The sequence below is a fragment of the Aegilops tauschii genome, chromosome 2, assembly GCF_002575655.3.
Source record: "Aegilops tauschii subsp. strangulata cultivar AL8/78 chromosome 2, Aet v6.0, whole genome shotgun sequence".
Taxonomy (NCBI): Eukaryota; Viridiplantae; Streptophyta; class Magnoliopsida; order Poales; family Poaceae; genus Aegilops; species Aegilops tauschii.
The window spans coordinates 70,073,585-70,089,653 of NC_053036.3; the positions used below are offsets into that span (position 1 = coordinate 70,073,585).

General features: G+C 46.6%; 3 protein-coding genes across 4 annotated transcripts; all 3 read right to left on the reverse strand.

Annotated features, from left to right (window-relative positions):
• Positions 1-251: 251 nt before the first annotated feature.
• Positions 252-2,296, reverse strand: LOC109739264 (stress-related protein). Its single transcript, XM_020298351.4, has 3 exons — positions 2,125-2,296; positions 1,808-2,023; positions 252-1,297 (listed from the first exon to the last, which is right to left on the reverse strand). The coding sequence occupies exons 1-3, from the start codon at positions 2,146-2,148 to the stop codon at positions 530-532; spliced, it is 1,008 nt and encodes a 335-aa protein (XP_020153940.2). The 5' UTR covers positions 2,149-2,296; the 3' UTR covers positions 252-529.
• Positions 2,297-3,711: 1,415 nt separating this feature from the next.
• On the reverse strand, positions 3,712-11,718 carry LOC109739265 (probable histone-arginine methyltransferase CARM1). 2 transcript variants are annotated; one of them, XM_020298352.4, is made up of 15 exons: positions 11,354-11,718; positions 11,140-11,211; positions 10,357-10,465; positions 9,720-9,863; positions 9,444-9,547; positions 9,256-9,354; positions 9,097-9,166; positions 8,345-8,441; positions 7,326-7,380; positions 5,953-6,036; positions 5,186-5,263; positions 4,986-5,089; positions 4,695-4,867; positions 4,438-4,592; positions 3,712-4,162 (listed from the first exon to the last, which is right to left on the reverse strand). In XM_020298352.4, exons 1-15 carry the CDS (start codon positions 11,528-11,530, stop codon positions 4,073-4,075), a joined length of 1,611 nt encoding a protein of 536 aa, XP_020153941.1. In that variant the 5' UTR covers positions 11,531-11,718; the 3' UTR covers positions 3,712-4,072. The 2 variants fall into 2 exon arrangements, with proteins under 2 accessions (XP_020153941.1, XP_020153942.1); XM_020298353.4 differs by having other exon boundaries at positions 11,001-11,211; positions 11,354-11,701.
• Positions 11,719-14,385: 2,667 nt separating this feature from the next.
• On the reverse strand, positions 14,386-15,064 carry LOC109739263 (uncharacterized). The gene has a single exon (XM_020298350.4). It carries the CDS (start codon positions 14,869-14,871, stop codon positions 14,566-14,568), a length of 306 nt encoding a protein of 101 aa, XP_020153939.1. The 5' UTR covers positions 14,872-15,064; the 3' UTR covers positions 14,386-14,565.
• Positions 15,065-16,069: the final 1,005 nt, after the last annotated feature.

Consider the following 16,069-nt stretch of genomic DNA (forward strand, 5'->3'; position numbering starts at 1 on the left):
AGGAAAACGACGCAGCAGCTCAGCGGCCAGACGAGGCGAGCGGATTGAAGTGGACGGCAGCGAGCGCGAGGACTTGATCGCAAATCGCGGTTGGTTTCGCCGGAACCTGTCGACGACGACAAGCGCTTTCGACACCACCCGCCCACAGACCCCGGAGCATAAATAAAGGGAAGAAAAGGAAAACGACGCACCAAAACCAAAACAGTGCTTAACTAGTGGCCACAGTCCACAGAGACGAACTCGCGAATCCATAGAAGGACGAACCCAATTGCATTGGATCAAGTCGACGAAGGCGACATCAAGCAACTTTTGTACAAAAGCACGGAGAACATTAGAGACGCGCACCACACAAAAGCATAGTAGCTAGTACAACATCATTATCATTAGCATCACCCGTGAGCACGTATCTAGGACACTAAACCCAGGATGCCAGTATCTTCTTAGCCCTGGATCCACATTATCTTATTCAGTTCCAGCCAAGGGCGACATACCTCGTCCATCAGGGCATGATAGCTGCACGGCGGCACACCTAGGCCTGTGCCCCAAGATCCATAGTCTTGGCCGCCTCCGGCTGGCTCTCCCCGGCGGCATGGGCGTCAGATTCCACAGGCTTGGCATCCGGCGAGCTCTCCTCCCCGGTCTGCGCATCAGGTCCCACAGGCTTGGCATCAGACGAGCTCTCCTCCGCGGTCTGCGCATCAAGTCCCATAGGCTTGGCATCCGGTGAGCGCTCCTCGGAAGTCTGGGCATCAAGTCCCGTCGGCTTGGCATCCGCCGAGCGCTCCTTGGAAGTCTGGGCATCAGGTTCCGTCGGCTTGGCAACCGGCGAGCGCTCGCCTGCCGAGCTCGGCCCGAACGCCTTGGCGATGCGCTCGATGGGGATGCCGGGGAGGAACCGTGCGCCGGGGAACCCACGCCCGGCCGCGAACGAGATCACCCTGTTGTACTTCTCGCACCAGTAGGCGGCGGTGGGCACGACGATGTGCGCCACCTGCGGGAACACCGGCAGCCCGTTGAGCGAGCGCCAGGCGGAGACGGCGAGGTGCTCGGCCGCCGGCTCGTAGCGCACGTAGAGGTCCTTGGCCACCGGCTCGCAGCGCACGTAGAGGCCCTTGGCCACCGGCTGGACCATGCCGTACACGTCCTTGGCCACGCCCTTCACGCCGGACCGCCTCGCCCCGTCGGCGATCTCCCTGGCCAGCTCCGGCACGGCGTGGACCGCGTGGCACGCCTTCGCCGACGCGGACTTCACCGCCGGCGGGAGGTGCCGGCCCAGCTCCTGCACCGCGTCGTCCACCTGCCATTGCCAATGCACGCCACATCTTATTTTAGCAACATCAGGCAACATCGTTGGAACAGTGCCATGCTTGAAATTGACGACAAGTGTCGCTGGATTGCCGCGACAAAATAAAATGAAATGCGATCGAGGCATGTGATTCCCCGCGGCGCCACCTCGGGGTCTCCGCCAGTGCGCCGGAATCAAAGGAATCTAGTCGGGATCGAGACGCGGGCAGATTCCACGCACCAAGCACGGGAGAATTCTCGACCACACAGCCCTACCCACCAAACTAGGCCCCACTCCACGCACCAGAACGGGAAAATTCTCGATGGAACGGGAAGGAAACTGCAGAGGTTATGTGCACCGCTAGAAAATCCAGCGGCGTGTGCTAAGCATGGCAGTTTGGCAGCGGCAGCACAGCCGCGCTGCAACGGGGCCGCGAAACGAGGGCAGCCGCACCCGATGTCGCCCCTAAGCTACGGTGGGGGAGGGGGTTGGCTCGCGAGACGTGCGGGGGACCGTACGTACCTTGCGGTCGACGAAGGCGAGGACGTGGAGGGGGACGCCGTGGAAGCGGCGGGCGACGGGGCCGGCGACGCGCCTGACGGCGGACTCGACGGCGTCGACTCTGGGGCGGAGCGAGCCGGAGTGGTCCCTGGCGAGCGCGTAGAGCGCCGCGATGCACACGGCCGCCTGCACCGCCACCACGTGCACGAACTCCAGGCGCCTCAGCCTCGGCCTCTCCTGCAAGCAACCGAACAACAAACGCCCAAATTCAGAACCAAATTAGCGCAAACTCCGCGCCGAGAAGGTAGGGGGGAGGGGAGGGATTCCGTTCCGCGTACCGCCTGCGGGCTGGCGTCCGCCATCGCTCGCGAACCGCCTGCGAATCGAAGGAAGGAACGGACGAACGAACGAACGGGGGGTTTCTGGAAGCTGGCGAGGGGGGAATGCGAATGGGACACGGTGGAGCCGGAATTTTCTCCCTCCTGCTACAGCTAAAACGGGGAACGAAATGGCAGGGCCGGGAGGCGGGGCCCTATATAGGCGCACGATGGGTGTCGCGGGGCCGTCCGATGGGGAGGGCGTTCGATCGCAGCCGTCGTCGACGCGGCACCAGAAGGGTCCGGGCTCCGGAGCGGGGCAGGTACGACGTGGCTGGCGTGACGGGCACGTGGCCGGGACGGGAGGGGCACGTCGCTAGCGCCGGTATCTTTTCCTCGTCGGTCCGTGCGCCGAGAGCAAAGAAAGACGGACGGACGGACGTGGTGACCGAAGTCCGGCGTGATGTCACGGTGGTGTAGTGTAGTGTATACTCTTGCTTCTGGAAGCGTATGGGTGTGTGATGGTATGGTATGGGCCGTCCGTCGTCGGCTTTCGTTTATCGGAGAATGCGGCTGTGCCTGAAAATTAAGCTGCGAGTTCTGAAGGGACGATTTTTTCACATGACGAATTATGTAGGAACACACCTTGTCACGGTGGTTGAGCAGCGTCCTCTTCTCTTTTAGGGGGTGTTTGGTTCCAGAGACTTTTTTATGTTGGGACTAAAAAGAGGTCCTTAGCAAATCAAACAGGGGGACTTTTTGAGACTTTTTGCTAAAAGTCCTTATAAGCACCTTCTTGAAAGTCTTTTTTAAAAAGTTCCAAAGACTAGTTCCAAGGACTAGAAAAAGTCATAGGACTAGAGAACCAAACACCGCCTTAGCAATCAAAGGACGGTTCATTCCGCGTGCCAGGAAATCAAACGCTTCCACAGGCCGAACGTACGAAGGAAAGAAGTTCCGTCACCGGCACGTTGATGCGCTTGTGTGATCATCACACTGCGCCACCGCTCGCTTGCTCACGTGTGTGATGCGTCGGGTCGTCACCACCTTCACGCAGTCCCTGCGCGCGGCCTCAGATTGGATCTCCCGCCCTTCGGGCTGGAACAAGATCTTCGCTCGACATGTCGTGATGGTTTCTACTCCCTCCGTTTCTAAATACAAGTCTTTGAAGAGATTTCACTATGAACCACATACGGAACAAAATGAGTGAATCTATACTCTAAAATGCATCTAGATACATCAGTATCTAGTCCATAGTAAAATCTCTACAAAGACTTATATTTAGGAACAGAGGGAGTACTAAATTAATTGGCTCCCGCAGGTGATGCCACACTAACCACCAAAGCAGACCCCTATCTGCTGCTGGAAATGCCAGATTGTGCCGGACAGTTGACTGATGTTAGCAAAGATCCTTTTTAGCGGGGAATGTTGGCAAGATCCATGGGCGAAACGAATGATCCCTTCATCTTGGCTCTTGGGTCCGCCACAAGCGAAGCATGTGCACCATCTAGCATTAAACCTTTCTTCACACTAGACCCAAAAAATTGAACCAAGCACCGTGCAGGATAAATACGGTAGTCTGGGAAGCTAACCCAAACCAATTAGCAGTTATTAACGGAGAAAACTGGGCTCACTTTTTACTTGTTATTAAGTTTGAGTAAGCGGACGACAATGATGACCATCATTCTATCAATATTCTACTCCCACACGCAACAATCAATTTGTAGAATTATACATAAGAACGTACAACCCTCTTCTCTGTTAGATGTCTTCTAGCTTCGACTTGCGGTTCGATCACTATTATTGTTTTCTGACATCAAATAGCGGGGCAGGGACGAGCACGTTTAGCTGCACAACTCGGACATGATGATCTCCTACCGCAACTGGACGCAATGTTAGCCATTGGCAGCTCTCGTTGTTGTACAGACCTGAGCTCTCGTTGCAGGAAGCAAAGCATGCGGCACAGGTTTCAGACCTGTCGAGTGAACGCTGCGGAGTCCCTCTCCTGATCTACAGTGATGCCAGGGCTGAGACCATCTTGCATCTGCTGCCCAGATCCCTGTGTACAGTACACATGTTAGGTGCAGTAAAACAAAAGAAATGTGATTGTGAAGGTTGTTACGTGGAAACAAAACAATTCTGAAAGCACGGGGACGCATACAAAGGTATTATCCATAGAAGCAAAACTAGAACAATGCAGGGTCATGTGCCTTGGAAGGGAATAGCCATATGGTGGTATTTCTAGTGTTGTCGATGTTCCGTCATAAACAGAGATGTACGATCACAGTATACGATGTGAAGATAACTGTTGAAAACTATTTGCGAACAACTTACTTGCGCCTGCAAAGATGACAACGGTAGCTGCTGTTGGTCTTGTGGCATATAAGCTTGTGGTTGAGACAGCCTGTAGTAAGGCTCCTTGAGTTCGAGCTTGGCAGTGGATGTCTGAAGGATGCCGCCTGGGTCCGCACCCACACCCCACATTTTGGCTTCCAGTAAGAATCAGAAGACCACAGGAACGATGAGCTTCATAAATTCAAGAGCAATAGATTTGACTACTAGTAGTAAAAAAGAATAAAAGGGTGTCCAACCTGACATAGTTAAGTATATTGTGTAGCTTTGCGCACTGTGGGCCACCAAATGCAGGCGGCCGGTTATTTCTTGGCCAGCCATGACATATAATGGCTGTGCAAGTACACATCGCAACTGGTACCAGTGAGTCGTAGGGGAGCCAGGAGCAGTGGTAAGCCATCTTTGCACAGTGCTACATTAAACATACCAGATTTTTAATACCAGGGAAATGAATAAAGGGATTGAAGACAGAACTATTAATGCAATACAGCACCCAGAAAAATAATACTAACAGATCAAAATATACTGACCTCCCGTTGAACAGCACATCAAACCAACAGGCTAGCCCATGCACCCTAGTGCCAACAGAGGATACAAAACTCAGGGGAATATCAATCTCGTAAAGGTCCTCTTCCTGAAAATGAAATACGATGATGCCACATTTTGTACAAACAATAACAACTTCCACAAAAAATGCAATTAACTTCAATATCATCTCAATGTATCTCACCTTCATGCTAGTGAAATCAAGTGTATGATACGTAGATTGAGAAATCAACAATCTTGGATCAAATGCATCCACCACGGGCTACATGAGAATTACAAACACATTTAGATTCGACAATAAGAAACAGTCGCTCAGAACAACAGCACTCATTCTTGGGTCATATACAAAATACCAAAGTAGCAAAAAAATAGTAATGGCATGCTTCGAGCCTTCAACTGCATCAGAACCGAGCAGGAATCATGAAAGAAATAGCCAGTACGGTAACTTGCGAAATCCATAAGAAATAGAGCACGAGTAATTTTAGCAATTAACTGGTAAGATCGGATCACAGCCAGATAACCTACGAGATCCATGAGAAACAGATTACGATTAATTTTATCAATTAGCTAGTCGGAAACAGAAAGCAAAACATTTCACAGCTCAACTTGTTACAGGTATTCTATTCTTACTATACTAAGTGTCTAAATACAAATATATTGGAGAATAGTAGGTTCTTTTCAACAAAACATGAGGCAAGAAGCTGAAGCACCTGATTATCCATGATGAAAGCAAAACCAATGATCAACTACAAACGGCTCAAATAAGTATTTACTAGTGACACTGAGTGTCAATGCAATTCCAGTCTAAAGTATGGTGCGGGAAGAAACATGCTTACAGAGGTAGCTAAAACTAATTTACAGACAACATGAAAACACGCATTTAGCAGTCAATTTACCATGGCTAGCTGCAGTGAAATGTAAAATGCTAACTAAAGATCAAGTAGCGTGCACCTGTGAAAAGTATCCGTCAAACGCTGAGCCATGCAAGGGTGTAAGATCAACACCAAAGAAGTTATGCTGCTGCCAGAAGAGAGACTGCAAAGTACACCAAAACTCAAGATAAGAATGCAGAACTCAGAGAGACCTGGATTACTCTTTTCAATAAAAAGATAAACGCAAAGCAAATCCTGCAGAGATGGTAGTTAGCACTCCACCAGTTTGGAATGCCCACGCTTTCCAAGATTTATCTTTCATCAACAATTAGTTCAACCAATATATGTATGTGCTGTAAAATTAATACCGTTGGAAAGAGCGGTGAAAACGAACCAAAAGTGTCTAGAAAACTGTTACTGTTGGAAACGATGAAAATCAATCCAACGGTATAACTTCTGTATCATGTGATCTACATATTGTTGAACTAATTGTTGATCAATGTTAAATCTCCAAAAGCGCGACATCTAACATTTCCAAACAGAGGGAGTACCATTACACAACAATTGTGCTGCTTTTTATATTAGTTTGCATTTTTAAGCTGCGACGTCCTGATTAGATTCTTGTCATTTGTGAGGTCTTAAATACTCCCTCCATTTCACATTACTTGATATCCTGAATTTCCGCACTTCCACCAAGGCACCAAATGAAAAAGACTATATTCCCCCTTCTGCATTCATTTACTCATGCATTCTCGTAAAGATTAATTTTTAACCTCACATGAGTGCACCATGCACCTCATGCTTGGAACAAACTAAGGACTAATTAAGCTTGGGAGTAGTCGTGCTGAATTATGCATAGGAGAGGTAAATCAGCTAGTAGAATGACATTACTAGGAAAGGCGTATATGAAGAAAAGAAAGTGAAAAATTGACTGAGTGACAGGTAGGACAACAAGGGAGTTCAAAAGGCAGAGAACCATTTTTGCATTTAGGACAGGAGGACAAAAAGGATGAATGCTCAACTTTGCCAAAAAAAAAAAACAATGCCATTTACAGAAATTATGGACACATTTCGCATTTTCAATTGTAAACAATTTAGTGTTGGACATGCTTGCGATTCCTGTGATTAGCTGGTTGCTTTAAACAGAGATGGATTCACACATTCCTCTCTACTTTACAGTTTATATATGCTAAAGATATCCACCGATGAAGGACTGGACTTGAAGCTAAATCAACGAACCACCAATCTCAAACATACAAATGACTGAGCACAGAAGCCTCATATCATGTACCGTTCTATCTTATATCACGCATAACAAGAACACGGAAGCGAATACACCACCAAATCCAGTAACTATGCTTTATTATAATTCACCAAAGTGATACAGTGGGATTAATAAAACCACAGAAAACACCGGATAATAAGAATGTAGGGTTTAGCAAATGACAGTACCTTGTTTGCCATTTCAACATAGAGGTATTCATCGGAAAATGGAGCCATATGAATCCTAGAAAATGTTCAAGAAGTCAAGCAGCAATGAGTAACTTTTAAATGATTTATAGAACCATACATGCAAGCTCTTTGTTTACAACATTTCAGGCAGAGCCAAACTGCTTGTAAACCCATTTAATATCAGTATTGCACAAAGTTTAAACATATTCCAATCCATCACAAAAAAATGACTCGGAACTTTCAAATGACATCATTTTGATATGATGTTCTATTGGTGTATGACAATTCCAGAATACAGATGTTATCAAACTGACTGCCTATACAGTGTGACCTGTTCTTTATTTGCTGATAAATTGTTGGTATTGTCAACACGGATTTACAACATTGCCGACACATCCATTCTGTGTACAAGGTCCAAAGCAATTTTCCAAGTTACAACCATGCAATCACACAAAGCACAGCCTTATGAACCAAAGCACTAGCCAGAGTTACATGATATGAATATATACCAAGATAGGTGGTGATACCTTGCTCTAAGAACATGTAAAATGCACTGTCATCATCTGGTATTTTTCTTTGATCGTATAACAGATAAATTTTCTCAAAAATTCACAAGCGCGTTTTATAGCTTCAATCTTTTAGTAAGGCAGGCGCCATAGCAATATTTTGTGGGCCTCGAACCCGGCCCGGCCTTTTCAGCATTATATTTCTGAGCACTATTAGCTTATTTCATTGTTCATGTCAGGTTTTAGTTCAGGCCTGTGGACCGAGCCCGAAAGACTGGGCTGTCCATGAGGGAGGCTACTAAGGATGATTAACTAATGCAAGTGCCCCTTTTGCAAGGAGAAAAAAGCCAGGCACATGCATGAAGAAAAGAAGAAATGCTAAAGAACAATTGATTAAGAGCCCAGGATAATAATGATTCAATTGGAAAATATATAACCATACACAGAATAACTGAGAAGTGGAGACAGATGCCAAAAGTAATTATTATCCGGAGTTAATCATAAGAAACGCACCTTCCAGTTGTTGGAAACATTTTACCATCTGGAGCAAGGAATCTGTCCCTAGCTATGACATAGGACTCCAGCATTCTTTCATTCACCAAAAGGGTTCCTACAAAACATTGTAATAATAAATCATAAATACAAATTTCAGAAAATAAACTAAATAATGATTTTATTATTCCTCAAAATAATGAGCGCACAAGTGAATGTTGGAACACAAACACATTTTGAACAAAAACATACAGACAAACCAAAAACCTGCACTAGAAAATGGGCTAGATCAAAACGTGATACCTGATTCTCTGGAGACATTTAATCATTCTAAGGGCCTATCAACTTTTGAATTAGTATTCCAAATTTCTAACTTCAGAATGCTAGCAGTATGCAAATTGTTAAGGTGTGATCCTGCTATGACAGCTATGAGAAGCTGCTAGTGCTATGTGTCAAATACTCAAATTACAGTACTTTGGACCTGGACTTTCAACCATACTATAATAAACTGCTGAATCAAGCATACAGCAGGACCTTGTCTTCAGAAATAGTCCACAGGTTATAACCATTGCACTTTGGAGCAGTTTATAATGTACTCTGGTATGTGTCGTTTAGAGCTACCAAGGGCTGAGACAAACACAGGAGTTCTCACTTCTCAATATATCAACAGGTGTGCATTGAACATTGCTAAAAATATATACTAATTGGTATGCATACAGATAGACAAAGCACAAAAGGATAGAACCGTCCAGAAAATTAGCTGAAAACCATACCCATAGGCTCAGAAATCAGTATATCAGCTTTTTCTGGAAGTTCAACTTCCTCGACTTTGCCTTTGATGATCTATTTAGAAGAGGGGGGTGTACAGTTTCAGTAGAGTCAAAGGAAAGACTGAAAAGGAACATATTGAATCCAACTGATATAAAACAAACCGTGATTCGTTGCCCAAACGATGGGTTCCCAGAAATAAGCCGTTGGGCATGTTCAACCATTTCAGATGCCTCAACTGCATAGACATGTTTGGCACCAGCCTGACATTTACATGACAAACAGCACCTGTTATGTTATCAGACACAAAATGACAAGAGTCAAAGAACCAGTGAAGAAGCTTCGAGCGCACCTGTGCAGCAAATAACGAAAGAATACCGCTACCAGCTCCAACGTCAACCACAACTTTACCCTCGAAGTCGGCCCGGTTTTCCATTACAGCAGCATAGTATGTTCCTGGAGCGAAAGAAAATGCACTTATTATATATATGCAGAAGACGAGTTTAATGCCATGTTGATAACTGAATCAAATAACTGAAAATTTTAGTTCAAAAAAGGTTAACATTTCTCAAACTTCATACACAGAGTAAATTTAGTTGAGTATTTAACGTCAGGTAGAGATATTGACCTGTCCTCACAAAATCTTGCAACATGTTTTGCTGATGTAATAGCTGGCCATAGTAGTGGAAATACATCTGTGCTGATGATGCCTCAATTTTTGTATCAAATTTACTTTTGCAAGCCACTATTGATCCATTCTCCAATGATTCACCTGTCATATAACCAGCAATATGTTAGACATGCTAAGAAGCTATGGTTATTTTTCCACCAAAAAGAAAGGAAAAATTAATTTGTGGCATCATTTCTGGTGCAAGTTATTCGATGAACAAGTCACTGCTATTTCTCAGGTGCCAGTGCCACACAGAAACAAGATATACCAAAGATGTACATACTTTTAGTGAATTAGCATTCATAAAGCATTAAAATGTGCTAGTTCTAAATGTGCCTACCAAAGGCAGGGGAGGGAGATGGCATCGTTCAGCTAGTGTTAGAATAATGTGTCAAACCGCAGTGGTAGCTAGCATGTAAAAGAAAAGGAACTTGTCTTGTATTTGAGGGTCACTATTGACTGTTTATATACTGCAGATGGGGCTGATGGCATGCATGAGACTCTAATAATAAGAGAAATACTCCAAGATAATGCAACAAATATACTATTTAAATTATCAGAAACAAGAAATGAAATGAGAAATGAAAGGACAAACCAGCTTTTCCACTAATAGTTTGTTGTTTCCATCGTTGAAAAGCTAGAGAGAAGGCTTTGCTCTCGGCTTCTGTCCTAAGAACAACCTTAATTGCTCTTGAAAACAATTTCTGCCTCAAAGAACTGAGAGTTAACATGAAGCCATTTCATATGTACTACAAGAAAGTTCCAATATACAGGGCCAGAAAATTATTAACAAATATTCATAGAACTTCACCACTAGCCCACATGGAGGAAATTTAGCGAGGTATCAAGAGGGTGGCAACAGAGAAGTGTTACATGGCACAGGATCCATCTTTACACCAAATCAAGACAAAGTATTCAGAGTTTTATTAGGCTCTACTCCAGAATAGCTAGCACCACAATCCTTTGCAAACAGAAAAAGGTGTCGAGATTTGTTGCTTTTTTATACAAATTTGAAGCTACATTAAAGCGCATTTAGAAGAGTCATGCTTAGATCATACTACAATTTCATCTACTATTGATCAAGTCACTATTAGCATAAAACGTGCCAAAAATACTGTGTCACAGAATACAAAATGCCATGGAATCTGCATTATTCGTGCCATGATACAGAACTAGTATTTTCAAAATTCACCAAATCACCACTCGAGCATTTCTAGAGGAAATTAATTGATTCTCTACCTCGATATCATCTACCCTGCAATAACCAGCCTTCCACGCCTCGAGCATTCTCTACCTCGAGCATTTTCAACTGGGTTACGCCGTACATCCAACAGAGGCACGAAGCAAACTAAAACCCAACGAAGCAACTGAAGAGTACCTCTTCCACGCCAGCCTTGGCCTCGGTCTCGCCGCTCACGCAGAGCCACTCCATCGGCCCCAGCTTGAATATCTGCAGAACCAGAAACATTACTCCTCCGAACCCACAGCAACGGCACGCGCCCCTCAGAACCACACGAATCCGAGCCCAGCCGCACCCGGACCACTCCCACCGCTCCACTCCTCCCCAAAATCACGGGGATCACGGCGCGTACCTGCGCGTCGGAGAGGTCGATCTGGAACGCCTGCTCCGCGCCGGGCCTGACGAGGCTGAGGCGCGCCGCCCCGGAGGCGGGGTCCGGGCCGAACACGGCCTTCCCGGCGGCCTCCTGCGAGGCGGCGGCGTTGACGTCGGAGAAGGAGACGTTGGGGAACATGTCCGCCGACGCCATTCCTGGATCCCGGCGCGGTTCCGAGCGCCGCGGCGGGGGCTAGCTAGGGTTTTGGGGCGGGGCGGGGGCGGGAGGGTGGTGGCTCGCGTGGAGCTGGCAGGCGTTTGTACGCGTGGGGGTGGGGGGAGCGGAGCGCCTGGGCTTTTTTACGCCTCGTGCTCCTTTCTTTCCTCCCCTCTCGTTGCTCTGCGGATTTTAATTTCCGGCGGAGACGACGCCCCGCCGGTGCCACCGCGACGCGCTGAGTTCGAGCTCGCTCCCGGAACTTGTCGCTGACAGGTGGACCGAGCTGTGCGCTGTGAGGTTTGGGCCCGTTTGCCAGTGAGATGGAGAAGTTCTCGCTTGTGTGTGTAGCGGCGGTACCGGTTAAAGCCGACGTGTACGGCTGTGACGTGAGGCTTTACTGCAGACTGGTAGGCGACGGGGAAATGCCGGTGCAGTGTTTCCCCGGGCCCACAGTTCAGTCAGTGAGTTGAGGGCAAGGATGAGTTTGACACTAGACACTGGGATCTGGTTACTAAAATATCAGTGCGAGTGGGCTTTCAGGCCTATTGGATTTGTTCGTTGGCAGGCCCAACTGTTTTGGGTCACATCGATGTTCATTGTAGACCGGAAAACATGGGAAATTAAATACACTCGAAAAAACATGGAAAATCATTCTATGCTCCGACAAATGCTTCTTTATCGACTTCTAAATCTCATCTCAACGGACGAGTGGTTATTGCGATTTCTAAAGTTGGTACTGGCTAAGGCGTTTTCAATCTTCAGCTGCGCATAATGGGAGGAAGAAAAAGGCTAATATGTTTTGCAATGTAATCTCATTGGACTGACGGCCTGCGTCCAGTTATCTTTCCATTGTATCGGCTTTTTTTTGCGGGGTAGCTATTTTTTCCTTGATAAATATCATATATAAGATGCCATTAGGATGTCACTTTCAAAAACATGCACACCTTCACTGTTATCCGCCTACCCCCCCCCCCCCCCCCCATGGTCGGAGATAGATGTGACCGACTGAACCGGGGTCGGAGACTTGAGTCAGAGTTGGGAGTGACATGGCCAACAACGGCGTCACCGATGGAGGCGAGGCGGTGCCTTAACGGTATGGGTGTGAGGAGGATCATCGGCGTTGGAGAAGGGAAATGTTCAAAGGGATGGGACAAGGTGACGACTTGGGCAGCGCAACGAGGCGGCGTGATAATGGTGCTAGCAGCTGGTACCGGGAGACATATGATTAGAATGATGGCGACAAATGGGTCAGGGAGCGTTGAAGTCAGCGGTTGACTCATCTCGATGCAATCAAAGAGTGTATAATAGGAGCACTCGGAGAACATGTCCGATGCACCAAGTTCCAGTGCAATCAAGGCTCCTTTGATTTTAAAGAAACTTCATAGGGTTTTTGAAGGTTTCGATCCTCAGGAATTTTTTCCTTGCAGTGGTCGTTTGATTCATGTTATTTGAATCCTTAGGATTTTTTTCTATATGATTCATTTATACTATATTTTGAATGAATTTTTCCTTCATACTTCTCAGTATAATTATTTTGTTTTTCTTGTGCCGTCAAACGCTTTTTCATCCAAATTCCTATAGTTTTCTAATCCTATGGGATAGGAGAGGACATAACATCTTATCCCTAGTTTTTGTGATACCGATGCACCCCGGCGAACGACGATATGGACAACATAACCTTACACCTGTTAAAAAAAACGGTACGAGCAGGAGAATTGCTTCTTCAATAGTTGAGTTCTTTGCACCGACATCGCAAGGAAAATGATTTGCCGCTTCAGTAGGTGCCCCCTGCAAAGGCATTTGGATGTGAGCTGTAGTTAGATTAGTTCTTTTAGGGTATAGTTAGATTAGTCGGATCAGCTCTATGGGCAAACGAAGCTTGCAGAAATTCGGAGAGGGTCCAGCACACCCCACAATGAGCTCAGAGAACAAATGCAAGATGTGATGATAATATTTGATGGGAACTGATGTCATAATTAAATATCAAATAGTTTCCCTACAGAGTACAGACTGCCCATGATTGCACCTAGGCGTACACAGCAGAATATCCTGAAATAAAACAGCTACCTGAAGAACATTTGAGAGGATAAGTCGTCTGCATGATTGGATTAAACATACTCCATACTAGTGCCAACACACGTCTCCAGCTACCGAACACTGATTCCCAGTATCTTGCAAACCGCCAGCTTACTACAGAAGAATTGCGCGTTCCTTCATTTTGCTAGATTTAGTGGTTGCCATGTTAAGTCTCTTTGGTCAAACACTTGCCTTATTAGTGGCTACCATGTAGAGAACTGCTGATTTGGAACCTGCAACACCAACAATGGCGTGGCGCCACCGCCAATGCAAAAACTCATTAAAAATGCTTGCAAATGCACACCGGTACGACCTCACATCCTCCATCCAGTTTTTTACCATCGTTTCTAGTGGTCATCACTCATCAGTTCTGCATGCACACGTATATTAGTTCTGGCCGTGCTGAACTGTGAAACAGAGGACTGTTTTGGTGAACGGAGATTGGAAAAAATGCTAGCAGGCTCTGCCTCGTTTCCGTGCGAGGACCAGAATAGCTCTTCGTAGGTATGGCGGCAGTAGATCATATTGTTCTAATCTACTCCCTCCGTTCCTAAATATTTGTATTTTTAGAGATTTTAACAAATGACTACACACAGAGCAAAATCAGTAAATCTACATTTTAAAATATGTCTATATACAGCCATATGTGGTAGTCCCTTTGAAATCTCTAAAAGGTCAAATATTTAGAAACGGAGGGAGTAGCTCAATAGATAGTGTTAAAACGGGGGGAAATGGCAATAGGTCTCATGTCACATTTGATACTGCTCAGCCGCTCTGTTAAATGCTCGAAATTAACCATCAATCATCTCATGCACGTATAGTACATCGAAGCACAACAACACCAAAATGAATGGAAAATATTCATGTCAAGGAAAGTTCAACCCCCGTGGCCCAAGGAAACAGCGACATCAACCAACGAGCAGCAGAAACCGCGTTACTCCCTCGTCGGTTCATCAGTCGCGGCACTGCGTGATGGCGGAGCAGCCGCGCTCGTAGGGGTTGGCCTCCGCGCCGGGGCGGCAGTTGTAGTAGGACGCGCCGGTGTAGGGGCACGGCACCGTGCTGGCGTACAGCGCGCCGTAGCTGATGTACCCCGCCGTGCCGTTGGTGTCGGTGCTGTTGTTGCTGCCGACGTCCTGCAGCAACCGCCTCCTCGTGCCGACCTCGCCGTCCTCGGCGCTCGCGTGGACGATGGGTGCTGCCGCGACGGCGGCGACGGCCAGGAGCAGGAGGAGCAGAGGCAGAGCACGGCGTGCCATGGCTGTCCTGGTCGCAGCGCGTTGCGAGGATGCTTTGGGTTTGGGAGACGGCTGAATGCTGATGGCCGGGGAGTTTGTGTTGTGACCGGGGTTTTAAACAGCACGTACGCGTGTAGGAGGAGCAGGGTTCGTCGGAAGGACGGGTGGGTGGCCACTCCGCCGGTTGACTTTGGGGCTCGCGTTAGGACTGGGGATCCACTACCATTTCCGCAGCTGGAGGAGACTTTGCCCGGCCTGCAGGTGCCAGCCGGAACACGAATCAAGATACTAATTGGCTAGTTTATTCATCTCTCTTACTGCCTTGCCGGAACACGAATCAAGATACTGGCTTGGATAGTTTATTCATCTCTTTTACTGCCTCTGTGTAAGATGCTGCCCCAATCGAAAAATCGCATCCCGACTCCTCAAATCTAGGAAGAATATCACATGATACCAACACTTATATACTCCCATGATATCAATTTGAAAAATTCAAATTTAATCGTTTCAAAAAATTCCGAAAAAAATCATGAATGTTCTTACCATATGTTTCCACAAGCCCTAAAAAAATCAGATCCAAATTCAAATTGTGCAATGAGAAACAAAAAAGACAAATTCAGCATGAATAGTGTCAATAAAGACAAAACATGAATAGTGTAAAAATACTACACTATTCACAACAGATTTTTCTTTTTTTGTTTGTCAATGTGTATATCGAATTTGGATCTGATTTTTTTAGGGCTTGTAGACACATATGTTGAGAACATCTATGATTTTTTTTGGAATTTTTTGACACGTTTAAATTTGAATTTTTCAAATTGGTATCATGGGAGCATATAAGTGTTGGTATCATGTGATATTCTCCCCTCAAATCTAACCCAAATGTCTGGGCTGTCCTGCATCCCTTGAATCCAACTCATGTTAGATGGATATGAGGTGATCTGAATACGCCCAGACGCAGCAGTCACGTGGGACCGTCCCATGTTGGCCCACCTCGACGCCACATAAAACCCACCTCATTCCCAATCGGATCAAACCCTATCACTCTTGCCGGCTTCACTTCCTTCATGTTTCGCTTCGGTTTGTGTCCGTACCTTCCAAGCGCCACCATGTCTGACTTCGGTAGCGAGCCCGACTCCACTGGCTGGGATGCACTCGCCAAATCAGATTCGAGCTCCGCCCCGGACAACGAGGAGCTCGCCCTTTGCTGGCCGCGCAT